This window comes from Rana temporaria, chromosome 5, assembly GCF_905171775.1.
Source record: "Rana temporaria chromosome 5, aRanTem1.1, whole genome shotgun sequence".
NCBI lineage: Eukaryota > Metazoa > Chordata > Amphibia > Anura > Ranidae > Rana > Rana temporaria.
In genome coordinates, this window is record NC_053493.1 from 347659844 (window position 1) to 347686875 (window position 27032).

General features: G+C 45.1%; 1 protein-coding gene across 1 annotated transcript; it reads left to right on the top strand.

Moving 5' to 3' along the window:
• Window positions 1–1071: 1071 nt before the first annotated feature.
• On the top strand, window positions 1072–22789 carry LOC120941198 (fatty acid-binding protein, adipocyte-like). Its single transcript, XM_040354500.1, has 4 exons — window positions 1072–1215; window positions 15498–15670; window positions 17979–18092; window positions 22597–22789. The coding sequence occupies exons 1-4, from the start codon at window positions 1143–1145 to the stop codon at window positions 22645–22647; spliced, it is 411 nt and encodes a 136-aa protein (XP_040210434.1). The 5' UTR covers window positions 1072–1142; the 3' UTR covers window positions 22648–22789.
• The last annotated feature ends 4243 nt before the right edge of the window (window positions 22790–27032 follow it).

The following is a 27032-nucleotide window of genomic DNA, read 5'->3' on the forward strand; positions in this document are numbered from 1 at the left end:
AATGTATCTGAATCCGGCCCCCTGTGTATACAAGGCAGGCTTGACAAGAATCACGTTGAGAAAAACATTGTTTTTTCCATGACATTAAAAACGGTCGCGTGTACGCGGCATTAGTTTGTCTAATTCCTGGAGTTGGGATTTAAAGGGAACCTGTACAGGGGGGGAATACAGAGGCTGCCATTGCTGTCTATATCCTGAACATTCCAGTAGCTGTAGTACTTCTGTGTACTTTCGGCATTACAGCCACATGACTCCCAACTTTCTGAGATGGGAATGAGGGACACCTATCAGCAAAAGTATGTAGGCATAGGACACACCCCTTGCCACGCCCCCTTAAAGGAGAATTGTACAAAAAAATAAGATTGGTTAAATCCACAAGTGCTTTTTTTACCACTACTATTTCTTTATATTGGCTTTTGGAATTTACAAATGCAGCATTTTAGAAAATCAGATGAACACTGGGAAACACTTTTTGATAGATAAAAAGTGCATTTTATATACATCTATTCTATAAAGATCAGACCAAAATGAGGGAAGAATGAGGGACAGAGGGACATTGCTCCAAATCAGGGACAGTCCCACGAAATCAGGGACAGTCCCTCGAAATCAGGGACAGTTGGGAGCTATGCAGCCAGGGAACTAGTATTATCAGAAGCAGGGGTCAGCAATGACAGCCTCCTTTTTTTGCAGCACAAATTCCCTCTGCAGCGAGATTTAAAGTAAAATCTATAATAAATAAGGCATCAGCTGTTGGCAGCCCCAGGTTTTGTGGTTTGTATACAACATAAAAGTCAGTTTTCTCAGTGAAAGTCAGACATGTCATTAATAAATGTTGCTGTCGGCGAAGGCTGAGAGTGGGTGTGGAGAGAAAGCTACGCTGGAAGAGGTGGGTGCGCGAGAACGTGTCATTTCTTGCAAAATCCAGCAAAGATGAAATATGTGTATTCTTGTAAGGCGCAGAACAAGTGCTGAATCAGCTCTGGAGGGAAGAGGGAGGTCGTTCTTCTCCCCATTGACTGCTGCTGGTGACATCACTGCAGTTCAGCCCTGCTCTTTATAAAGGAACTCCCGTTACTCTTCCCTCACTTTCTGTAGTCCTCTGATCTTTCTGTATTACCTAGACTCAGAAAAGCGCTGCCGCCATGGCCGATGAACTTCTAGGGTGCTGGAAGCTGGTTTGTTCTGAACAGTTTGAGGAATACATGAAAGATATTGGTGAGTGAACTTCTTATTACATTTTTTTCTGATTGCCTAGACTTAGAAAAATGCAAATAGGAATTATATAAATAACAGGTTATTACATTTTTCTGTACTCTGACATGTCTCACCTGAAGGGTTTAAAGGTTAACTCCACCTTTCGCAAAAAAATAAGAAATGCACATATGTTTGCAGGAAAAATGTGCATACAGTAAAACCTTGGTTTGAGAGTAACTTGGTTTGAGAGCGTTTTGCAAGACAAGCAAAAGGTTTTAATAAATTTTGCCTTGATATACAAGCGATGTCTTGATCTAAGAGTAGCGTCATGTCACAACTGAGTATAAAAAAGAAGAGAGGAGCCTCTAAGTGTAGCAATTTGGTTACATTTAATGAAGGTTCAACATTTAGCAAATTATTGCTACACTTAGAGGTGCCTCTCTTCTCTTTTATACCCTGTAAAAAAAAATGCTTTGATATACAAGTGCTTTGGATTACAAGCATGTTTCTGAAACGAATTATGCTCGCAAACCAAGGTTTTACTGTATATTAATATATTATAACTTTTTATTATGTTTTTGTTTGGCACATGAGCTTGGAAAGCATTGCAATAGCGATTAGTGGATCACAGATGCAATGCCAGGGTACTGAAGACTTCCAACAGCTCCATGTCCATACGGAGGTACAGGCTTTCAATGAGAGAGAATCAATGGGCTAGACGTGTGCTGATCACTGCACTTGTGTTCCATTGAGAACTACAAGTCTGTCTGCTGCAAGTTCAGTTTATTTATTCACAGATGGGACTTAAAATCTATTCACATAGATCAGCGGTCTACAAACTGTTTGCCTTTAGTCGGCTCTTGGGGCACTATTCCATCCAATGACACTAATAATGGGGCACAATTCATGTCGCTGACACCAATAATGGGGCATCATTCCTCGCACTGACACCACCAAAAGGGCATAATTCCTTCCACTGATACCAACAATGGGGCAAAATTCCTTCCATTGACACCATTGATGGAACATAATTCCTTGCATTGATACCATTGATGGAGCATAGTTCCTTGCATTGATACCTACAATGGGTCCATTTTCCTCCCACTGACACAAATAACAAGGCAAAATTCCTCCCACTGATACCAAGAACAAAGCAAAATTCCTCCCCCTGACATCAACGATGGGGCAGAATTCCCTCCATTTGGCACCAAAGATGGTGCACTATTCCTCCAACTGACTCTAACAATGGGGTACTCTTCCTCCAACCGATTCCAACAATGGGGTACTCTTCCTCCAACCGATTCCAACAATGGGGTACTCTTCCTCCAACCGATTCCAACAATGGGGTACTCTTCCTCCAACCGATTCCAACAATGGGGTACTCTTCCTCCAACCGATTCCAACAATGGGGTACTCTTCCTCCAACCGATTCCAACAATGGGGTACTCTTCCTCCAACCGATTCCAACAATGGGGTACTCTTCCTCCAACCGATTCCAACAATGGGGTACTCTTCCTCCAACCGATTCCAACAATGGGGTACTCTTCCTCCAACCGATTCCAACAATGGGGTACTCTTCCTCCAACCGATTCCAACAATGGGGTACTCTTCCTCCAACCGATTCCAACAATGGGGTACTCTTCCTCCAACCGATTCCAACAATGGGGTACTCTTCCTCCAACCGATTCCAACAATGGGGTACTCTTCCTTCAACCGATTCCAACAATGGGGTACTCTTCCTCCTACTGATTCCAACAATGGGGTACTCTTCCTCCTACTGATTCCAACAATGGGGTACTCTTCCTCCAACTGATTCCAACAATGGGGTACTCTTCCTCCAACTGATTCCAACAATGGGGTACTCTTCCTCCAACTGATTCCAACAATGGGGTACTCTTCCTTCAACTGATTCCAACAATGGGGTACTCTTCCTTCAATTGATTCCAACAATGGGGAACTATTCCTTCCACTGATATCAATGATGGTCCTCCTACTGCCAAAGATAGGGCATTGTTTATTCCCACTGAAAGCCAGGACATTTTCTACTCCCACGGCCCCCCTAAAGTCTGAAGGACAGTAAACCGGCCCTTTGTTTAGAAAGTTTGGAGACCCCTGACATAGATGAATGAATGACACACTCTGATTTCAAGTCTGACAGCTGCTGCCGGGGCGAGAACCCCCCACCCTATATAATGTCAAAGTTACATCTTACATATGGGTGTAACATGGTATTAAAGGTGGACTTAGCCTTTAATCATAGAGGATGCCCATCAGGAGAAACATGTCAGAAGGTTGGCCCTAGGGGCAAGACCATGTGTTGCAACTTGTTGGCTGATTACGTTTTGCCTGTGAAGACATCATAGCAATTACACCAAGCAATATGATGAGGAGTGATGGACCAAGCCAGAATCTTATTCCAGCATACAAGGAGAATGCTTGGAGGGTGGGAGTGGTTCACTTTTTGTTGATTCTAAGTTTCTCCAAAAACTTTCAGATAAAAGGCACATTTACAGTTATGAGATATTATATTACACATTTACATGCATTGCTCTAACTCAGCACATTGCAATCAATGGGCTTCTTCTGTGCCAAAATGTCCCCAAATCGTTGCTGTGCATAGCATTGCCATGCTATGACAGATAATAAAAAAGCACAAATGAATGCAAATCTGTATTTACTAATACATCCTTAATTGTTAGTGTGTGTGTGTGTGTGTGTTGTGTTTATTTCCTTTTTTTTTTTTTTTTGACTTGAATTTGATTGAATTTGACTTGGTATCAGTGTTTTGCAGTGACGGTATAGCAGAGCTCAGACAAAAAGTATCACATCCTAGCATCATACGGAAACAAATGAAAAACACAGACTTTACTAGTACATGAGGGATGAAACAGAAACGTCATAAAAATATATATTTAATTTCATTGTCATTTAAAAAAGAGATATTCAAGCAAGGTTCAACATAGATCTCTCAACCCATTCCAATACAACATTACACCATATGTTACAGTATACATGACTTGTATTATTGAGATCCACGTGTTTCTCACAAATAACTTCTTCAGGACCCTTTCTTGGGTTCCAAAAAGAGAATAGATGATAGCTAAGTAAAAGACAAGTCATTATATAACATAATACATATATTTCTTAAGAATATGTTAAATAATGAATTGTCTTTTACTTAGCAAGGTTCTATTCTCTCATTGTAGCCTAAGAAAAGGTCCTGAAAAAGCTATTTGTGAGAAATGTGCTGACCTTGTGGATCTCAATAATGTAAGTCCTGTATATTGTAACATACGGTATAATGAAGTACCGTGTTTCCCCGAAAATAAGACCTTCCCCGAAAGTAAGACCTAGTGCTATTTTCCAGGAGGGCTGCAATATAAGCCCTACCCCGAAAATAAGCCCTAGTTTGAGGTGCTTGTGGACTCCTATAATCCTCTCTGGTACGGCAGTGTGCAGTGTGCTGTGTATGCGTCTTTTTGATCTAGCCGTGTCAGGTGCCTTTGGTACAGAGCGGCGCTCAGCTCATCTCCCTGCTGGTCTCCTCCTCCTCCCCGCTGTCGGCGGGGGATCTCGGGGCCCCTCCTTCCTCTGCAGTCACGGAAGGTACAGTCTCAGTGCAGAGGCTCTGCACTAAATCAACATGTCACACTGTGCATACCGATACTCCTGTCTCCATAAGGTACCGTATTTAACTCACGCGATCCATACAGCACTAAAATGCTACAGATCTTTATTTCTGCGGGGGGGGGGGGGGGGGGGCTGGTGGCTGGGAGAGGTGGAGGAGAGCAGAGCTGAGGTGTTTTTTTAATACAATATGTTTTTAAGTGACAATAAAATGAAATATATATTTTATGAAGTTGTTATGTCATCCATCATGTACATGTAAAGTCTGTGGCCCAGATTCACGTAGATCGCCGGAAAATTGTCCGGGCGTAACGTATCTCATTTACGTTACGCCGCCGCAAGTTTTTCAGGCAAGTGCTATATTCACAAAGCACTTGCCTGTAAAGTTGCGGCGGCATATCGTAAATCACCCGGCGGAATTCGAATTAGGGGGCGTGTATCATTTAAATGAAGCGCGTCCCCGCGCCGAACGAACTGCGCATGCGCCGCCCCTAAAATATCCCAGTGTGCATTGCTCTAAATGACGTCGCAAGGACGTCATTGGTTTTGACGTGGACGTAAATTACGTCCAGCCCCATTCACGGACAACTTACGCAAACGACGTAACTTTTTAAAATTTCAACGCGGGAACGACGGCCATACCTAACATTGGCTGCCCCTCATATAGCAGGGGCAACTATACGCCGGGAAAAGCCTAACGTAAACGTCGTAACTTTACTGCGTCGGCCGCGCGTACGTTCGGGAATTCGCGTATCTAGCTAATTTGCATACTCGACGCGGAAATCGACGGAAGCGCCACCTAGCGGGCTAAAAAAAATTGCAGTTAAGATCCGACGGCGTAAGAGACTTACGCCTGTCGGATCTAATGGATATCTATGCGTAACTGATTCTAAGAATCAGTCGCATAGATACGATGAGCCAGATTAGGACTTACGACGGCGTACATGGCGCTGCGCCGTCGTAAGCCCTTTGAGAATCTGGGCCTGTGTTTTTTCTTTTTTCTACACAAGGAGCCAATTGGTTGTGCCAGAGGTGTAACTAAAACCTTCAGGGCCCTGGTGCAAGAAACCATGAAGGACCCCTGACTCTTTTTCATTGTTCCTGGAGCTCTCCCCCCAGGGCCCTTCCCACTTCATTTGGTAATTTTTGAAAAAGCCTGGGTATGATTTTACTTTTTGCATTCTGTTATAAGCCTAAGGCCCCTTTCACACTACCGCGACTTCAAAATTGCGCGATTTTGCTGCAATTTCTACCACAATTTTGACAAGGCTTTGCCATGATTTCAGGGAATGCCTGTGTAAACTTGAGGTCTATGGACCTGAACGCGCATCAAGGTCAGACCAAAGTAGTACAGGGACTACTTTGAAGGTCGGTGCGAATTGAAGTCGCACAGATATGAATGGTACTCATTGGAAATCATGGGGTACAACTTGTCATGCGACTTTACAGTCCCAAGTCGAAGGACAAGTCGCACAAGTGTGAAAGGGGCCTAATAGAGACTCACAAAAAGAGAAAAAAGGCTCTGAACAAAAAAAGTTTAAAGCTAAACTCTAGGTAGATATAAAAGGCCCACAAAATGTAGCTCTAATTATTTACACGTTATTAAATGTTTTTTTTAACCACTTCCATACAGGGCACTTACGCACCTTCCCACCCAAGCCAATTTTCAGCTTTCAGCACTGTCACACTTTGAATGGCAATTGAGTGGTCATGCTACACTGTACCCAAACAAAATTGGCGTCCTTTTTTCCCCACAAATAGAGCTTTCTTTTGGTGGTATTTGATCACCTCTGCGATTTTTTTTTTTTGCGCAACAACTAAAAAAAGTCTGAAAATGTTGAAAAAAATTAAGTTTTTATTTTTTTCTGTTAATTTTTTGTAAATAAGTACGTTTTCTCTTTCAATTACGGGCACTGATATGGCGGCACTGATGGGCACCGATGAGATGGCACGGATGGACATCGATGAGGTAGTACTGATGGGCACCGATGAGGTGGCACTGATTGGCGGCGCTGGTATGCGGCACTGATGGGCACTCATAGGCTGCACTGATGGGCACACATAGGCGGCACTCATGGGCGGCACTGATGGGTGGCACTGATGGGTACTTATGGGTGGCACTGATAGGTGGGCACTGGGCATGGATGGGCACTGTGGGGTGGCACTGATGGACACTGTGGGGTGGCACTGATTTATCCATGTTGCCAGTCAGTGCCCATTTGTGGGCACTGATTGGCATCTTTTTTTTTTTATTGCCCCCTTTTTGTTTGCCCTTCCCTGGTGGTCCAGTGTGGCGATCCGAGGGGGGGCTGCGCTGATAAACAATCAGCGCAACCCCCCCTGTCAGGAGAGCCGCCGATCGGCTCTCCTCTACTCGCGACTGTCAAACGCGAGTGAGGAAGAGCCATCAACGGCTCTTCCTGTTTACATCGTGATCAGCCGTGATTGGACACGGCTGATCACGTGGTAAAGAGCCCCCGCCGGAGGCTCTTTCCCGAGATCGGAGATGCAGGGTGTCAGGCTGACACCACACATCACCGATCGCCGCGCTGCGCGCCCCCACGGGCGCGCGCGGCATGGAATCCTGCAGGACGTCAATAGATGTCCAGTGAGGATTTCAGAACCACTTCCCGGGCGTCAATCTGTTATTGACTGGGCGGGAAGTGGTTAAATGCAAGTTGCATAAATATCTAAATTTGATTTGGAATCAGTAGTCTTTGTTCATCAAGGCGGGAGTGTGAGAGGAAGAAGCAGTACAAGGAGCCAATGACAACAAAGCTGCAGTACATACTGTAATTACAAAGAAAACTATAATCTCATGTAATCACCTCCCTAAATTACTGTTTTCATTTTACTCCAGTTATGTATTTAAAAAAAATCATTAGGTCAACTCTAGGTAGATAGAAAAGGCCCACATAATGTAGCTCTGTAATTATTAACACATTATTAAATGTATTTTTTTAAATGCAAGTTGCATAAATATCTAAATTTGATTTGGAATCAGTAGTCTGTTCATCAAGGCAGGAGTGTGAGAGGAAGAAGCAGTACAAGGAGCCAATCAAGTGCTAACACGAAGCATGCTGATAGGAAGAGAAAGCAGAGCGCTGGGGCAGATTAGTGAGCTTAATGATGCTCGCCATCGCTGAAGACATCTAGTGGCAGAAAAAAGTCTCTGGATTGAGTCTGAATATTGCAGCAAATTGTGTTTTTTTTTTAACCACTTAAGCCCCGGACCAAAATGCAGGTAAAGGACCCGGCCAGTTTTTGCGATTTGGCACTGCGTCGCTTTAACTGACAATTGCCTGTTCGTGCGATGTGGCTCCCAAACAAAATTGATGTCCTTTTTTTCCCACAAATAGAGCTTTCTTTTGGTGGCATTTGATCACCTCTGCGGTTTTTATTTTTTGCGCTATAAACATAAATAGAGCGACAATTTAAAAAAAAAATGAAATATTTTTAACTTTTTGCTATAATAAATACCCCCAAAAAAGATATAAATTAATTTTTTTTCTCAGTTTTGGCCGATACGTATTCTTCTACCTATTTTTGGTAAAAAAAATTGCAATAAGCGTTTATTGATTAGTTTGCGCAAAATTTATAGTGTTTACAAAATAGGGGATAGTTTTATTGCATTTTTATTAATAATTTTTTCCGTGACCGCGACATTATGGCAGACACATCGGACAATTTTGACACATTTTTGGGACAATTGTCATTTTTCACAGCAAAAAATTCTATAAAAATGCATTGTTTACTGTGAAAATGACAATTGCAGTTTGGGAGTTAACCACTAGGGGGCGCTGAAGGGGTTAAGTGTGACCTCATATGTGTTTCTAACTGTAGGGGGTGGGGCTGGACGTGTGACATCATTGATCGTGTTTCCCTATATCAGGGAACACACGATCAATGACACTGCCACTGTAAAGAACGGGGAAGCTGTGTTTACACACAGCTCTCCTCGTTCTTCAGCTCCGGGGACCGATCGCGGGACTCCAGCGGCGATCGGGTCCGTGGGTCCCACGGAGCTTTGGACAGGGTCGCGGGCGCGCGCCCGTGACCCATGGCTGGGCACTTGAAGAGGACGTACAGGTACGTGCTTGTGCCCAGCCAGGGCTGGACTGGGACAAAAATTTGGCCCTGGACTTCATCCAGACTGGCCCACTTAGACAGGTCTCTCCAACGGCGGCCGGACAACTCCCGCACACCCCCCCCCCGGCCACCCAAGCCCCATCTCCCCTTCACTAGCCACTAGCCGTTTTACTTTATAAGAGTAGAATGGCTGGTACTGGTACTCTTATAGGCAGTACCAGTGGGGAAGCTAGACATTATTTCACCCGGGGGAAAGAATAAGATTGGTGCCCCCCCTTATGGGAAAAGATTAGGCAGAAGTGAGAAACTCCCAGGCCATAGCTGTTGAGTCAGCTGTCTGTCCCCTCCCCCATGCTCCTCTGTCATCCCCCCTGCTCCTCTGGTCCTCCCCCTGCTTCTTTGTTTCCCTCAGGTGAGCGCTGCGGGAAGGGAGAGGAGGTGAGCGCTGCGGGAAGGGAGAGGAGGTGAGCGCTGCGGGAAGGGAGAGACAGAGGAGCAGAGAGGGGCGGCGGTCCACTGTCACTGAAGCCGGCCCACTGAGCCATCGGCCCACCGGGAAACTCCCTGTAGGCCAATCCATCCCTGTGCCCAGCCATGCCATTCTGCCGATGTATATGTGCAGGAGGCGGTCCTTAAGTGGTTAATGGGCTATTTATTCTTCTTCTGTCTGTAACTCCACACAGTAATGCAAGGCTTTCTCCCTGGTGTGGAGAGTCGTGCTTGCCCCCTCCCTTGGACTACGGGAGAGTCAGGACGCTCTCTAACACACAGCTCCTTTCTCTACCTGCAACGTAGAGAGCGTCCTGACTCTCCTGTAATCCAAGGGAGGGGGCGAGCACAACACTCCACACCAAGGAGAAAGCCTTACAGACAGAAGAACAGGAAGTGAGGATTTCTCAGAAGAAATAGGGACATTTAAAAGCAAAATGGAAGGATGAGGTAAGTGAGGGAGGACTGCGCTAAGGTAAAGGAAGCTATTTAGGGGAAAAAAATAGCTTTACAACCCCTTTAATAATCTGTCTCACAGTGCCTTGCTGTACAGCAGTTGATAAATGGGGGAAAAAGCTTTTTGTCCACATTCTACAGTGTATTCCCTCAATTGGGAAACACAAAACCTTTGGTATCCTGTGCATCTCTCTTTCCAGATACCCGGGGCAGACGCTGTCATGTGAGATGTGAGGATAAAGAGAGTACTTGGAGCTCGCAAATGGCTTTGTAATTTCCAGAGTTAAAGCGGAGCTCCACCCTCAAATTAAACTCTGCATCATCACTTTCAAAAAAAATTCATTAGTGGAGTAAAAAAAAAAAAAAAATGTTTTTACATACCTTAAAACGGTTGTTGCTAGGCAGACTTCCTAATCTGCCTACTTCCTGATCTGCGGTCGTTTTCCTCTGCCTACATCGCACAGACTCCTGGGATTGTTGAGTCACCTCCCCTCCTAATCACGCAGTAACACCCCCCTCCCCTCTGAGACTCAATAATTGTTTTAATAAATGTCACTCACGGCTCCCGCGGCCCCCCCCCCCCTTCTCAAGAATTTTTTGTCATTAAAAGTCATTCACGGCTCCCGCGGCCCCCCCCCCTTCTCAAGAATTTTTGGTCATTAAAAGTCATTCACGGCTCCCGCGGCACCCCCCCCCCCACTTCTCAAAAAAAAAATTCACTAATTTACACTCGCGGCTCCCGCGAGGGGGGGTGCAGTCCGCGGGAGCCGCGAGTGTCATTTTTTGATTAAAAATCTTGAGAAGCGGGGGGGGGGGGGGGGGTGCAGTCCGCAGGAGCCGTGAGTAAGCTTGTGTATTACAGGGGTATTTATATTTAAAAACTTTTTATTTTTAAAATTGTGGCCGGAACTCCGCTTTAATAACAATGCTGCAGTACATAATTACAAAGAAAACTATAATCTCATGTAACCTTCTCCCTAAATTAGTGTTTTTATTTTACTCGAGTTATGTACTGTATATACCCGAGTATAAGCCGAGGCACCTAATTTTACCACAAGAAATGGGAAAACTTATTGACTCGAGTATAAGCCTAGGGTGAGAATGCAGCAGCTACTGTAAGTGGAAAAGAGGGTCAACAATGTCCATCTGCAGCCTCGCTGTGCCCATTTTCAGCCTCACTGTGTCCATCTGCATGCCTCACTGTGCCCCACTGTGTCCATCTGCATGCCTCACGGTGTCCCTCTGCATGCCTCACTGTGCCTCACTGTGTCCATCTGCATGCCTCACTGTGTCCTATCTGCATGCGTCGCTGTGTCCATCTGCATGCCTCACTGTGTCCATCTGCATGCCTCACTGTGTCCATCTGCATGCCTCACTGTGTCCATCTGCATGCCTCACTGTGCCTCACTGTGTCCATCTGCATGCCTCACTGTGTCCATCTGCATGCCTCACTGTGTCCATCTGCATGCCTCACTGTGTCCATCTACATGCCTCACTGTGCCTCGCTGTGTCCATCTGCATGCCTCACTACGTCCATCTGCATGCCTCGCTGTGTCCATCTGCATGCCTCGCTGTGTCCATCTGCATGCCTCGCTGTGTCCATCTGCATGCCTCGCTGTGTCCATCTGCATGCCTCGCTGTGTCCATCTGCATGCCTCGCTGTGTCCATCTGCATGCCTCACTGTGCCTCACTGTGTCCATCTGCATGCCTCACTGTGTCCATCTGCATGCCTCACTGTGCCCCACTGTGTCCATCTGCATGCTTCACTGTGTCCATCTGCATGCCTCACTGTGTCCATCTGCATGCCTCACTGTGTCCATCTGCATGCCTCACTGTGTCCATCTGCATGCCTCACTGTGCCCCACTGTGTCCATCTGCATGCCTCACTGTGCCTCACTGTGTCCATCTCGTAAGCCTTAATCTAGGCCCGTACACACGATCGGATTTTCCAAAAACAATTGTGTGATGGCAGGGTTTTTGCCAGATAATCCGACCGTTTGTACGCTCCATCAGGCAATTCTTGTCGGAACAAATGTGGGATAGCATGCGCTCAAATTTTCCGACAACAAATGTGTTCCGTCAAATTATCCGATCGTCGGACTAAAATCCAAAGTACAAACACGCATTCTCTGAACCAATTGCTAACCAATGCTAACCATAACAGACAACATTAGCAGAAGTTACCCAAAGGGTGGCGCTGAAGAGCAGAAAAACCACATCGTTTTGTGAATGTTGGCTGAAAAAGGCTTGCCGTCTGTATGCAGAACAAGTTCACGGCCAGCGCCCTTCGCACAAAATTCCACGGATTTGTCCGATGGAAATCCGATCGTGTGTACGAGGCTTTACATCCAACATCTCACATTTTCAGATTTGAAGCAATTTTAGTTGACTGTCTGTTGAAAAGCCGTATGCAGTAGTTTCGTACCTGAGGTAAAATAATCCCTCTTTCGAAAAAGATCATTAGCCTTCATAGGAGCAAATATAAATCCACCTCTGTGTACTAAAGGAAATGTTCAAATGAAAACTTTGAAAAGTAAGCATGACCAACTTTACCAAACAAACATCCTGAATGAGTTGAGAATTGTTCTCAGTCATAGCGGAACATCACATACTTTCATATCTATGAGAGTTTAAGTATTTCTCTAAGGCTGGCCCATGGCGAACACATGTCAGGATGGGTGGAGAGATACCCGCCCATTTTTTTCACAAGCAGCGCCAGAACTTGCTGCCAATCTTTACGTAATATGATGGTTGCGTACTTAGGGCTCTTGTACATTTGCTTCGACTTTAACACACATTAACCACAGCTCCGGAAGATTTACCCCCTTCATGACCAGGGCATTTTTTGCGATACGGCACTGCTTTACTTTAACTGACAATTGCGCGGTCTTGCGACAATGTACCCAAATAAACGTTTTGTAATTTTTTTCCCACAAAAAGAGCTTTCTTTTGGTGGTATTTGATCTCCTCTGCGTTTTTTTTCCCCCGCTAACATTAACAAATTCGGAAAAAAAAAATTACTTTCTGCTATAAAACATATCCTATAAACCTATAGGTAGATTCAGGTAGATTGGATTACATTTAGGTTGGCGTAGCCTAGTGTTTTTAGGCTACGCCGCCGTAAATTATCTAGGCTAGTAGTGATTTTCAATCAACTTACCTGCTAATCTACGGGGGCGTAGCCTAAAACGAGCGGGCGTAAGGGCGCCTAATTCAAATGACTTGGAGGGGGGCGTGTTGTATGGAAATGAGGCTTGACCTCAAGTTTTTTGACGTTTTTTGCTACTGCGCATGCGCCGGGCGACTACATTTCCCAGTGCGCATTGCGGCTAAGTACGCCGTACGTGCCTATTGATTTTGACGTGGATGTAAACGACGTAACTCCCGATTCGCGGACGACTTACGCAAACAACGTAAAAAATTCGAACCTCGCGGCGGGAACGGCGGCCATACTTTAACATTGTTATTCCACTTCATAGGTGGAATAATTTTAGGCCGCCTAAGGCCTTACGGAAACGACGTAATTCGACTGCGGCGGGCTCGCGTACGTTCGGGAATCGGCGTAAAAGCTAATTTACATAATCTACGCCGGCCGCAATGGAAGCGCCATCTAGCGGCCAGCAGAAAAATTGCAAGCTAGGATAGAACGGCGCAAGCCGTCCTATCTTAGCTTTGTTTAAGCGTATCTCTGTTTGAGCATACGCTTAAACAAACGCCGGCGTAGATTCAGAGTTAGGTCGGCTTATCTACTGATAAGCCGGCCTAACTCTTTGTGAATCTACCTACTAATGTATTCATATTTAAGCCAATATGTATTCTGCTACATATTTTTGGTAACAAAAAAAATCCCAATAAGCGTATATTGATTGGTTTGCGCAAAAGTTATAGCGTTTACAAACTATGGGAAATTTTTTGTTATTTTTTTTTTTTTTACTAGTAATGGCAGCGATTAGCGACTCATAGGGGGACTGCACTATTGTGGCAACAAATCGGACTCCTAACTGACACTTTTGACACTTTTTGGGGACCAGTGACACCAATACAATGATCAGTGCTAAAAATATGCACTGCACTAATGACACCGGCAGGGAAGGGGTTAACGTCAGGGGTTATTGTATGCCTAGGTTGTGCTTACTCTGTGGGGTAGGTGCTTTAATTGGGGGAAGGCAAAGATCCATGTTCCTGCTTTGCAGAAACACAAAATCAATACCTTCCCCTCTGACAGAAAAGCGGTCTGCCTTGTTTAAATAAAAAAATTCGACTTAAAGCGGTTCTCCACCCTAAAGTCGCGCTGATCGGCACCCTCCCCCCCTCAGGTGTCACATGTCTAAAGACAGGTATTTGCACCCACTTCCGGCCCGGCATTCACGGGCAAAAGACGGGCATTGCGTCACATCCCGTCGCCCCCCCCCATTGTGTGCTGGGAACACTCGGCTCCCAGCACACAGCGGGAGCCAATCGGTGGGCGCAGCGCGACTTGCGCATGCGCCATAGGGAACCGGGCAGTGAAGCCGGAGCGCTTCACTTCCTGGTTCCCTCAGCGTGGATGGCGGGGGAGCAGCAGGGTGACGAGCGATCGCTCGTCCTCTGCTGCGAACGCCGCTGGACTCCAGGACAGGTAAGTGTCCTAATATTAAAAGTCAGCATCTGCAGTATTTGTAGCTGCTGGCTTTTAATATTTTTTTTGGCGGAACATCCGCTTTAAGAACAAACCTATCTCGTTCGTAACCCAGGGACCCCCTGTGCTGTCACAACGGATATTTACATTCCTTGTGACAGCAATAAAAGTAATAATTTTTTTTTTTTAAACACAATTTAATAATATAAAAATAAATAAGATTTTTTTTTTTTTTTTTTAAAAGTGCCCCCGTCCCCGCGAGCTCGTGCAGCAAAGAAAACAAATATGGAAGTCGCGCCCGCATATGTAAACAGTGTTCAAATCACACATGCGAGAGCAATAATTTTTGCACTAGACCTCCTCTGTAACTCTAACCTGGTAACCGTAAAAAAATTGAAAGCGTTTCCTATGGTGATTTTTAGGTACCGTAGTTTATCGCTATTCCACAAATGCGCTCAATTATAAAGCGTGACATGTTTGGTATCTATTTACTTTGGCGTTACTTCATCATTCACATTATACAAAAAAAAATTCACTAACTTTACTGTTTCGTTTTTTTTAAATTCAAGAAAGTGTCCTTTTTCCCAAAAAGGTGCGTTTAAAACACCACTGCACAAATACCGTGTGACATAAAATATTGCAACACTCGCTATTTTATTCTCTAGATTCTCTGCTGAAAATATATATATAATGTTTGGGGGTTCTAAGTAATTTTCTAGCAAAAAATACGGATTTTAACTTAAACACCAAATGTCAGAAATATACTTAGTCATGAAAGGGTTAAAAAGAGGCTGGAACTCCGCTTTAAAACACCTACCACTTCAACATGCTTGTTTGATGTGTTTTTGATTCTTCTGTGATGCTTTGGCAATGCTTCGATCTAATTAGGCAGATTAGACGGTCGCCCAAGGCCTCGCACTCACAGGGACCTCGCAGCCGCCTAATTTGCCTGTGATCAATACTTATGTTGGCGTCATCGGATCTCTATATTAGTCCAATATATATATTTTTACTCTTTTGTAGGTGTAGGTTTTCCCACCAGGAAGATTGCAATTGGTTTGAAACCTGATGTGATAATCAGTAATGACGGAAATAAGTGGAATATAAAAACAGAGAGTACCTTTAAGAACACAGATTTGGGCTTTGTACTAAATGAACCGTTTGAAGAAACCACAGCAGATGGCAGGAAATGCAAGGTGAACATATTAACAGTATCTTTTGTGCACAGTGTGTAAATGAAGATTGAACCATTATACCACAGTATACATGTAAAGTCTGGTGCAGCGCGCTGCGGCGGCAATAACACACAGTTTCAGTGCGATGAAAGAACGTGTATTTAAATAATGCAAAGACAGTTCACAGATAACTCAATGGGAAGGCAACCCAGCCAGAAACACTCAAAGGTCCAACAGCAAGTAGAGAACAGGATTCAGCCGAACTGTCAGCACCTGTTAAGAGGGGCAGAATGTGTCCTTGCCATCTTGCGCCCAAACGGAAGAATTTCCAAAGAGTTGCGAATATACAAATAGGTAGATTCAGGTACCTGGGTGCAAACTTGCGGCGGCGTAGCTTAGCCTGTTTAGGCTACGCCGCCGTAAATTAGCTAGGCAAATACATGATTCTCAATGTACTTGCCTGCTAATATACGGCGGCGTAGCCTAAAGCGGGCGGGCGTAAGGGCGCCGAATTCAAATGTCTTGGAAGGGGGCGTGTTTAATGGTAATGAGGCTTGACCTCACGTTTTTGAAGTTTTTTTTTTACTGTGCATGCGCCGGGCGACTACATTTCCCAGTGTGCATTGCGGCTAAGTACGCCGCACGGGCCTATTGATTTCGACGTGGACGTAAACAACGTAAATCCTGATTCGCGGACGACTTACGCAAACGACGTATAAAATTTTAATCTCGCGGCGGGAATGGCGGCCATACTTTAATATTGTTATTCCACCTAATAGATGGAATAACTTTAGGCCTGCTAATGCCTTACGGAAACGGCGTAAATCGACTGCGACGGCCGGGCGTACGTTTGTGAATCGGCGTATCAACTCATTTACATATTCTACGCCGACCGCAATGGAAGCGCCACCTAGCGGCCATCCAAAATATTGCAATCTAAGATAGGACGGCGCAAGCCGTCCTATCTTAGATATGTTTAAGCGTATCTCTGTTTGAGCATACGCTTAAACATAGGTCGGCGTAGATTCTGAGTTAGGTCGACTTATCTACTGATAAGTCGGCCTAACTCTACCTGAATCTACCTAAAAATGTGTATTGGTACATCCCACCATACTTAAAAAAAAATTATGTCAAGACACTTGGATGGGACTACATTAACTACTTTCCAACTGCCTAACACACTTATACGTCGTCAGAATGGCACAGGCAGGCAAAGCAACGTACAGATACGTTGCTTTGTATCTCCGTGGCCACGGGACCAGCGGACTCGGTGTCCCCCGGTGTCCCGCGATCATGTCACGGAGTGGCAGAACAGGAATGCCATTGTAAACAAGGCATCTCCCTGTTCTGCCTAGTGACAGGACACTGATCTTCTGCTCCCTGTCAGCCCCCACACAGTTAGAATCACTCCCTAGGACACACTTAAACCCTTCCTCACCCCCTAGTGGTTAACCCCTTCCCTGCCAGTGTCATTTACACAGTAATCAGTGCATTTTTATATCACCGATTGCTGTATAAATGACAATGGTCGCAAAATAGTGTCAAAAGTGTCCGATGTGCCCGCCGCAATATCGCTGGAGTGTCCCACTGACCTTCCAAAATAACAGTAATTTACATTTTAATTTAAACTTGTTCAGTATTTGTTTAGAAAAAGTTGAGCTACAATCTCGCCCCAAACCTCCAGTATCAGTGAGTAGTCCTCAGAAGTGACAGGTTCTCTTTTTTCATGAAAACCTAATCAGTCAGACTGTAGATGTTAAAAATACATGACATCCCTGATATGCCTTTTATTTGTAAACCCTTTGTAAGTACAGTGGAACCTCGGAGTAACGAGCGCTTCGTAATACAAGTACTGTATTTTTAAAAATCCTAACTCGGTTTGCGAGTCGTCTCGCAAAACGTGCAGGATTCAGGCAAAAGCAGTGTGCAGTGCTGTGTTTTGGCTTGAGGTGGGGGGGTGCGGGAGCTGAGTGGAGCCGATCCCAGCCGATCGGCGCCAATCGGAAAAGCTCGGAAAGACACGAAAATACTTATGTTTATAGTTTCCGAGCTGTCCTCGGGCATTTTCGGCTGTTTCTGAGGCTCTCCGGCGCCCCCCACCTCTGGCTGCATGCGGTATTGCATGCCTATGAAGTCAATGCGGAACAAATTATTTTCGTTTCCATTGACTTCAATGGGGAAACTCGCTTTGATATGCGAGTACTTTGGATTACGAGCATTCTCCTGGAACGGATAATGACCAGCCATTCGTTACAAATTGCTGAAGGTGGCCTCGTCCACCACAAATGCCCTAACTGCTGTTTTTTTTACTTTTTATTGTATGTTATAGACTACCATTACACTAGACGGTAATAAATTGATACAACACCAGAAGTGGGATGAGAAGGGGGAAGAAAAGGAATCCACAATAACACGAGAAGTACAAAAAGATCAAATGATAACGGTAAGTAAGCTTACGCAATTTTAGTTTTTTTTATGCATCACCAAAGCAGTCTAAACCTCAATGCTGAACTGTCTCTTACACATTGGGATCGATTTACTAAAAGCAAATACAATGTACACTTTGCAAGGTGCAGTTGCACTCTGCAGGAGAAGTTTCGCCACAGCTTGGTAAATGAGCAGAAGCTTTGCTGACTTCCATCATACGATCGCATGCAAGCAAAAATGTATATTTATTTTCTTTTCCCGTGATTGAGTACTATTTGCAAAGTGAAGCTTTACCGCATTTACCAAGCTCTAGAGCAACTTCACTTTGCAAAGTGCACAGTCTACTTGACTTTAGTTAATCAACCCAATTGTCCGTTTGTCCATGTCGCTTGCTTTAGATTTCAGTCTTCTCCTTCCCAAATACCTGCATATCATTGTCACAAACTGACAGAAAATGGGCTGAACTACTGACAACAAGGGACTGGATAACTCTGCAAGCTTACATCTACTAGACACTTGTAGAATCCTTCTTCTTTCTTCTTCTTACCATTCTAATAATAAAAAAAAAATCTTTAATGTTAGAAATATGTAGGCAGCCATTACAGACTAAAAACATGTAATCTTTAAAGTGTGAATGTTAAATTACATAGTTGAGGATTATTATCCTTTGTACTCAACTATGCCTTTTTTCTTCCTTAAAATGTAGTGAAATAATGTCCCGACCCAGCTCCGGTGAGAATAAATGTGGCCTCAGGGTTGGTGGTCAGTAGGAGGAGGAGTAGGGCCCCTATCAGTAGGAGGAATAGAATCAAGGCTCAAGTCCTGCGGGAACGCATAGGAACGGAGTTCCTGCACTTTTTTCACAGCAGGAACGCAGTTCCCTTTGCAGGACTAGAGCAGCCGAGAGCAGCCGAGCCGCCCGAGCCAATCCTTCACTAAGCGGCGATGCCCAGCTCTAAGCAAGTTCTTTCTAAATCCCGCGATAACTTGCGGCAGACCTCCGCAATGTCTCCTGGGAACAATGACAAAAGCTCCCAGGAGACATTGCGGCATCGAGGAAGTGACGGAATACCCGCACACTACCCGATGAATCCATATACAGGAAGCGGTCAGTAACATAAAGGATTACTAAGGTACAGTGGATCGAAAAAAAAAAAAAACATGCGGTTTAGTAATTATGCATATGAGCATATCATATATTTTTTTTGGTGGGGGAGTGGATCTTGGGTGGGAGTTCCCACAATTTTTTCCCCAGGACTTGACCCCTGAATAGAATCCCATCATTGATATAAGTAGAAGAAATAGTGCCCCCTTGTTGGTATCAGTGGAAGGAATAGTGCCCCACATCAGTGGGAGAAATAGTGCCCCAAGGGCCGCATAAAGACTAGCAAAGGGCCACATCTGGCCCTCGGGCCGCAGTTTGGAGACCCCTGCCTTAGATTATTATTGGTTTCAAAATGCTTTAGGATAGGCAGGGTTCACATCCACTTCAATGTCTAATTTATGTTAGCACTGTTTCCAGGCCACTTTCGTTGCAGAGCTAAGTATCTGTGGCCCTACTCATACCTAGGATCCTATCCTGTCCCCAATATTATAGCTAACCTGGGTTATGCCCATGACAGCTACACATACTTTCCCTACGCTTCCCTGGAACCAAGAGGACTCTGTCCTCCCCCCAAATGATAGCAAAAACGATAGTACTCCCTCGCTACCTCTTTTGCCAAAAATGCATATATAACTGTAGCGGCCTGCTACTTTCTAGCCGGCGCTGCTTTAAATTTAGAGGGTAGACTGAGAGTTAGTTGACTCAGACTGTGTTATTTTTTACTAAATTTGGGCCTCTGTTCCAGCCATGGCTGTACTGTGAGTGACCACTATTGTTGTCTGGGGTGCTGTTACCACCCCAGGCCGAGGGTGGCAGCAGTCAGGTCAAGGTGTTTTAGGTGTTCCCCTTCAGCAGCCAGAGGGAGTTAATCGTCCCGCTGTGCATGCTGGGGAGGAGTACTTAAGGGACAGACGTCACTAGTCCGGGGTCGTCGCCGATCCTGGGTCTGTCGTCCCACCACCCCCCGTGTGTGGCCCTCCTGGCGGGGGGTGGTTGCTCAAGTGTTCCTGGCTCCGGGATCACGTTGGTCTGGAGTTGTGATCTACTAAGTAGGCCCGGTAGTCAGACTGGGTCTACGCTTGCAGAGTGATCCTGAGCTGCCCGTTCTGAGGGAGGAAGCCACTTCATGAAGAACCTGTCTTGGAGAGCACCGAGCAAGAGGCTGGTATCTCAGGAGAGGCCTTGAACGTCATCGAAGAACGTACCATTACTGAAAGGCTGAATGATAGTCGCCTGTCAGTTCTAAGTTCACAAGAAATTGATCGGGAGAGATCCGGGTGCTTAATCCTGTGCTGAGAGGATTTTGGACCGAATATACCTCCATCTTTGGGAAGGTCTGTGGCAGAGACTTTACCAAGTTTCCGTGTAACATTTGGCTGCTAGGCTAGTGAGAGAGGCCTATCCAGGTGCGCAATAGCCACTCTGGCTAGAGTGGCGACAAAAGCTGTGTTGCTGGAAGCAGGAGAGCTTCTGAACAAACGTTATACACCTGAACCTATTACATATTACCCTTCCACCTCTTCAACTACTACTTTTATTCTTTTACCAAGTTGGGCAAATAAAGCAAAGAAAAAGTGTGGACATTGAACTTTTTTCAACTCTCATCTGATACCCTAGGCCAGGGTCTCCAAACTGTGGCCCCCAGGGCCAGATGTGGCCCTTTGCCAGCCTTTATGCGGCCCTTGGGGGAATTTTCCTCCAACTGATATGAGGTACTATTCCTTCCACTGACACCAACGAGGGGGGCACCATTTCCTCTACTGATATCAATGAAGGGATACTATTACTCCTACTGCTAGGGGCCCTACTCCTCCTCCTACTAACCACCAACCCTGAGGCCACATTTATTCTCACTGGTGCTGGGCCCGGGACATTTTCTGCCCCCGCTGGCCACAATCCGGCCCTCCTAAAGTCTGCAGGATAATAAAGTGGCCCTTTGTTTGAAAAGTTTGGAGACCCCTGCCCTAGACAGCGAGGAAATAGAGGTAACATTCCGCCCAAAACAATCCAGCATCTCCTTCGGGGGTAGTGCTACATAACTATACATGAAAATGAAGGGATCTATTTTTGGTTAAGTAGCGCTGAAAAAGTTTTAGGCCTCATGCACACTGGACGTTAAAATAACGTAATAAAAATGCCAGTAGCTTTGCAGTGAGTTCTCACAACTGTTTTCAATGTTTTTTCAATAGCGTCTATTAGCGTTTTTCTGCGTTAGCGTTTTTTTGCGTTTTTTTTGTTTGTTGAAGTAAATTTTTCTTTTTTTTTCTTTTCAATGGATCAAAAACGCCAAAAAAAAATGCTGGTGAGTGACGTTTTTGAGCGTTTATCACAGTATCAGCGTTAGAGCGTTTTTACAGCTGAAAAACGTCTCTCAAAACCCACTAGTTTATTTTTATTTTTACTGCTCAGAAAACGCCACTGCCCAAAACTGCTGATAACAGCCTATGTGTGCATGGACACTTAGGATAACATGATGGAGAGTTTATTGACTGTAGAAGAAAACGTCTACTGCCAAAAACAGCTGTTGTAAAAACGTCAAAAAACGTCCAGTGTGCATGAGGCCTTAGAAGTAGTGTGGCATCCTTCATTATAACATTCCTACAAGTGATAGCCCTGGGTCTCTGGTTGCCAATCACCAAGTATCATTTTTGTAAGAGGAGGGATTCACATGCTCACCATCAGAGGCGGCTCTAGGCTTTGTGAGGCCTTAGGCAAAACTTGACATGGGGCCCCACTTACACCCATGATGGGAAAAATAATTCAAGGACAAGAGCCTCTTCCCCACAACCCTGGCTGGTGGTTGTGGGGGGTCTGCGGAATCTGGAAGCCCCCTTTAACAAGGTGGCCCCCAGATCCTGTTCTTTAATAACTAAGCGGCGGGGGCCACCCAGTGATGTCACCTGCTGAACCCGTCCCCTTGTGACGCCATTGATTGAGGGCATGCTGGGTCATTGACGTCACAAGGGGTGGTGTCACTGATATTCACTGGTTGTTAGGGACGCTGGCGGCCCCGCTCTTGAGTCAGGGCTCTTATTTCTGCCTGAGCACAGCAACGTTAAGGTCCCCTGTCCCTCAAAACTGGGGTAATGCATTGGCCCCTGTGAGTGTGAGGCCTTAGGCGACCGCCTAATTTGCCTAAATAAAGAGCCGCCTCTACTCACCATACCTGAAAGTACTGGGCATTTCTAATCAAATTAGGCAAAACACAGATACACTTTAATATAACGGTATGTACGGAGAAAAAAAAAAAACAGCATACTGTTCATGTCGGCAGTATGATGGATGTAATGTTAGAAAATTGTTTTTAGGGTGAACCCCTGCTTTAACTCAAACTCATTTTATTTTATTGTAAGTTGCACTAATATTTATGTATGTATTTATTTATTGTCATATCATTTGTTTTCTTTTTTTATAGATATGCATATTTGGTGATACGAAGTGCCGTCGGGTCTATGACAGAAAATGAAGCTTCAGTCTTTATACACATTAATATGTTGTGCTATTAATGTATAAGTTTAGCTCAATGAGCAGCCTCTTAAGTGATACATGCTATTAAACACCTTTTGTAATATCTACGCAAAAAGTAAAAGGTTTGCGGAAATCCTCTACATTTTCCTTTTTCTCTTTTTTAACACAAGAAACTGGGCTCTGTGTGTACAGAGATCCCAACAGTCCATATATGGATAATTCACGTCATGAAAAACGGTCGTGTGTACGTGGCATAAGGGACGCTGAAGGTGTTAAGTGTGTCCTAGGGAGTGATTCTAACTGTGGGGGGATGGGCTACCAGTGACACGACAATGATCACTGCTCCCGATGACAAGGAGCAGTAGATCAGTGTCCTGTCACTAGGCAGAACAGAGAAATGCCTTGTTTACATAGGCATCTCCCCGTTCTGCCTCACCGTGACACAAACGCAGGACACCAGCGGATATCGAGTCCGTGGGGTCCCACGTGCACGGTCAAGGAGCACGGTCACAATGCCGCCATTTAAAGGGGGCGTACCTGTATGCCCATTTGCCTAGTCATGCCATTGTGCCGACGTATATCGTCATGTGCTGGTCGGAATGTGTTTAAAGAGGAACTGGAGTCTGCTCACATAATTTATAATAAAATAATTTTTGGCATTCTGAAGCTTCACTCAAACCACTTTGCATATTATTTTATATATACTGTGATTCTGTACTTGCCAAATTTGCTGCAGAAATCTCCCTCCACTAAGTCTGGCTACAACCATTTTAACTGTGGGCAGCTGAAGCTGCTGTCTGTTCACTTCCTGGATTTACACATACACACAGAGGCACACCTCTAGCTCTGCAGCTCTCATTGGCCCTCTTATGATTCATCCCCCCTCCCTTCCTGGCAAACTTTCACGAGAGTGAGAGAGAGAGCTGTTCATGATGTCATAAGCCAGACAAGAAACAGGAAGTGGGCTGTATAAGGTATTTACTGTCATAAAACAATGGTAACAATTAGGGTTGTCCCGATACCACTTTTTTAGGACTGAGTACAAGTACCGATACTTTTTTTCATGTACTCGCCGATACCGATTACCGATACTTTTTTTTAAATGCAGCCATGTGTCCCCAAATGCAGCCTTGTGTCCCCAAATGCAGCCTTGTCCCTAAATGCAGCCTTGTCCCTAAATTCAGCCCTGTCCCTAAATTCAGCCTTGTCCCTAAATTCAGCCATGTCCCTAAATTCAGCCATGTCCCTAATGCAGCCATGTCCCTAGATGCAGCCATGTCCCTAGATGTAGCCATGTCCCTGATGCAGTCATGTCCCTAAATTCAGCCATGTCCCTAAATTCAGCCATGTCCCTGATGCAGCCATGTCTCTGATGCAGCCATGTCCCTGATGCAGCCATGTACCTGATGCAGCCATGTCCCTAATGCAGCCTTGTGTCCCCTAAGAGAAAGCCAAGTCCCCCCCCCCCCGCCGCTGCCAACATCTAGTTGATTTGCGCTGGGGGAACATAACAGCTTTCATTTGAATAGCTGTGTGTTCCCCGCCCCGCCTCGTCATGTATAGACACTCCCCCTTGCCCGGGCACTTTGATAGACAGATCACCTGTCCAATCCTGTCTATACATGAGGCGCGGCGGGGAACACACAGCTATTCAAATGAAAGCGGTTGTGTTCCCCAAGCGCAAATTAACTAGATGTCGGCAGCGGCGGGGGGGGGGCTTGGCTTTGTCTTAGGGGACTAGGCGGCAGCAGCAGCAGCTCTCCTCTCCTCCACACGAGGACTGCTCTGCTCCGCTCTCTGCCCCCTCTCCACCCGCACTCCACCCCCTCTCCACCAGCTTTCGGGGAAAAAAAAAAGTATCGGGTCAGGCATCGGGAGCATTTGCGCGAGTACAAGTACTCGCGCAAATGCTCAGTATTGGTCCTGATACCGATACTAGTATCGGGACAACCCTAGTAACAATGGTTTACTATCCCAAGTTAAAATAACAAGGCCAGAGGATTTAAAGCTGAGTTCCACGGGTATTTGCACCCACTTCTGTGAGAGACTCCCGTGGGAGTCACTCCACTTCCTGCCCCCCCCCCCCTGCTGCCTTCTGGGAAACACACTGTTCCCAGGAGACAGTGGGGACCATTGTGAACGGGCCGCGCTATTCGCGCATGCGCAGTTGGGAACCGGGCAGTGAAGCCGCAAGGCCTTACTTCCTGTTCCCCTCACCGAGGATGGCGACGGGGGCAGCAGAGAGATGAGCGATTGCTCGTCTTCTGCTGCCGACATCGTGGGCACCCAGGACAGGTAAGTGTCCATTTATTAAAGGTCAGCAGCTGCAGTATTTGTAACTGTTGGCTTTTAAAAAAAAAAATTAAGGGACCTCCACTTTAAGAGGTGGAAAGTTGAAAAAAATTACTGAAGTTCTGCTTTAAGGTTTGCATACTTTAAGGCTGGAGAGGCAGCAGGGTGCTAGGGCTCCTTCACACCAGATGTTTTTGGGCTGTGCCTCCACTTATATCCCCAACACAGACAAGAAAGAATGCCTTGTTTCCCATGCTGTTAGTTTTTAATACAATGTTGCGATAGTGTGCATTGAAAATAAACACTGCATACAATATAATTTTTCAGAGCAGCCTGTAACAATGCAAACCACCACATTACAACACAGCTGTGTCAAATATAAATGTAATATTTCAATAAAAAGTGTGTATTTTTTTATTTTTTTTACAAAAAAAGTAAGCGAGGCATATACACTGTGTTCTTTAGTGCACACCAGCAGCTGTACAGCAAGTTTATAGCCTAAAAAAACAACAACCAGAACATCTGCTCATCCAGCCCCTGACAGACAGGATACACCCTACTGGGTTTCCCAAAACAAACAGCATTTGTTCCTTTTATAGTGTTCTGTCAGCAGTCCACATTTTCACCCAGCAGGAGGTTAGCACAGCAGAGAGAGCAAGAGAGTGCCCTGAGCATCAGTCAACGCTAATATATAAAGATCTGTGGACCACCAGGTAAGATGTGGACCTAGAAAATCATAATGAACACCAATCTGAACTATTATATTCAGGTAACAAGTAGCAGGTGTAAGACGGAACATCCAACTCCAGGTGCTCTAAAGCTCAACATGTCCCTCTTACAAAAAATAAAGCTTGAAGAACACCAATGGAAGAGCCGGCACTACTGGATAATTCATCTGTGATCTTTATTATATCATAACCAAGTTTAAATATATATATATATATATATATATATATATATATATATATATATATATATATATATATACATACACACACATACATACACGATAGATAGTGCCAAAGCACCTCCTCCAATCAATTTAGTTAATTGAATGATGTCATTAATCAAGACAAACAAGAAGCATCGCTGTATGATTTTTTTAGGAGGTGCAACACATATTGTAACGAAATAGTGTAGAAAGAAACATTTAAAAATAAAGAATAGGAAGAAAAAGATGAAAAATGGATCCGTAGAGAAAAAAAAACATATAATAATATTAATTCATAAAAATTATACACATCCCTCTACACAAAAAATCACTCTAAAAATATATATAGCTAGATTCAGGTAGGACGCCGCATCTTTAAGGCGGCGTAGCGTATCGTATTTACGCTACGCCGCCGTAAGTTAGATAGGCAAGTACTGTATTCACAAAGCACTTGCCTCCTAACTTACGGCGGCGTAGCGTAAATGTGGCCAGCGTAAGCGCGCCTAATTCAAATGAGGATGGGGGGGCGTGTTTTATGTAAATGATTGGTGACCCGACGTGATTGACGTTTTTTACGAACGGCGCATGCGCCGTCCGTGTACATATCCCAGTGTGCATTGCTCCAAAGTACGCCGCAAGGACGTATTGGTTTCGACGTGAACGTAAATGACGTCCAGCCCCATTCACAGACGACTTACGCAAACGACGTAAAATTTTCAAATTTCGACGCGGGAACGACGGCCATACTTAACATTGACTAGTCCAGCTATTTGTTTCGACTAACTTTACGCCGGAAAACGCCTTACGTAAACAGCATATCTTTACTGCGACGGGCGCACGTATGTTCGTGAATCGGCGTATTTAGACATTTACATATTCTAAGCCGAACTCAACGGAAGCGCCACCTTGAGGCCAGCGGAAAAATTGCACTCTAAGGCCCCGTACACACGAGAGGATCTATCCGCTGGAATTTATCCGCGGACTGGTTTCAGCGGATAGATCCGCTGGTGTGTACGATCCAGCGGATATTTTTCCCCGGGGATAGATTTCCAGCGGATCAAAATTTCTTAGCATGCTAAGAAATCTATCCGCTGGAATCCAGTCAAGCGGATTGATCCGCTGGTCTGTACAGACTCAGCGGATCAATCCGTCCGATTCCC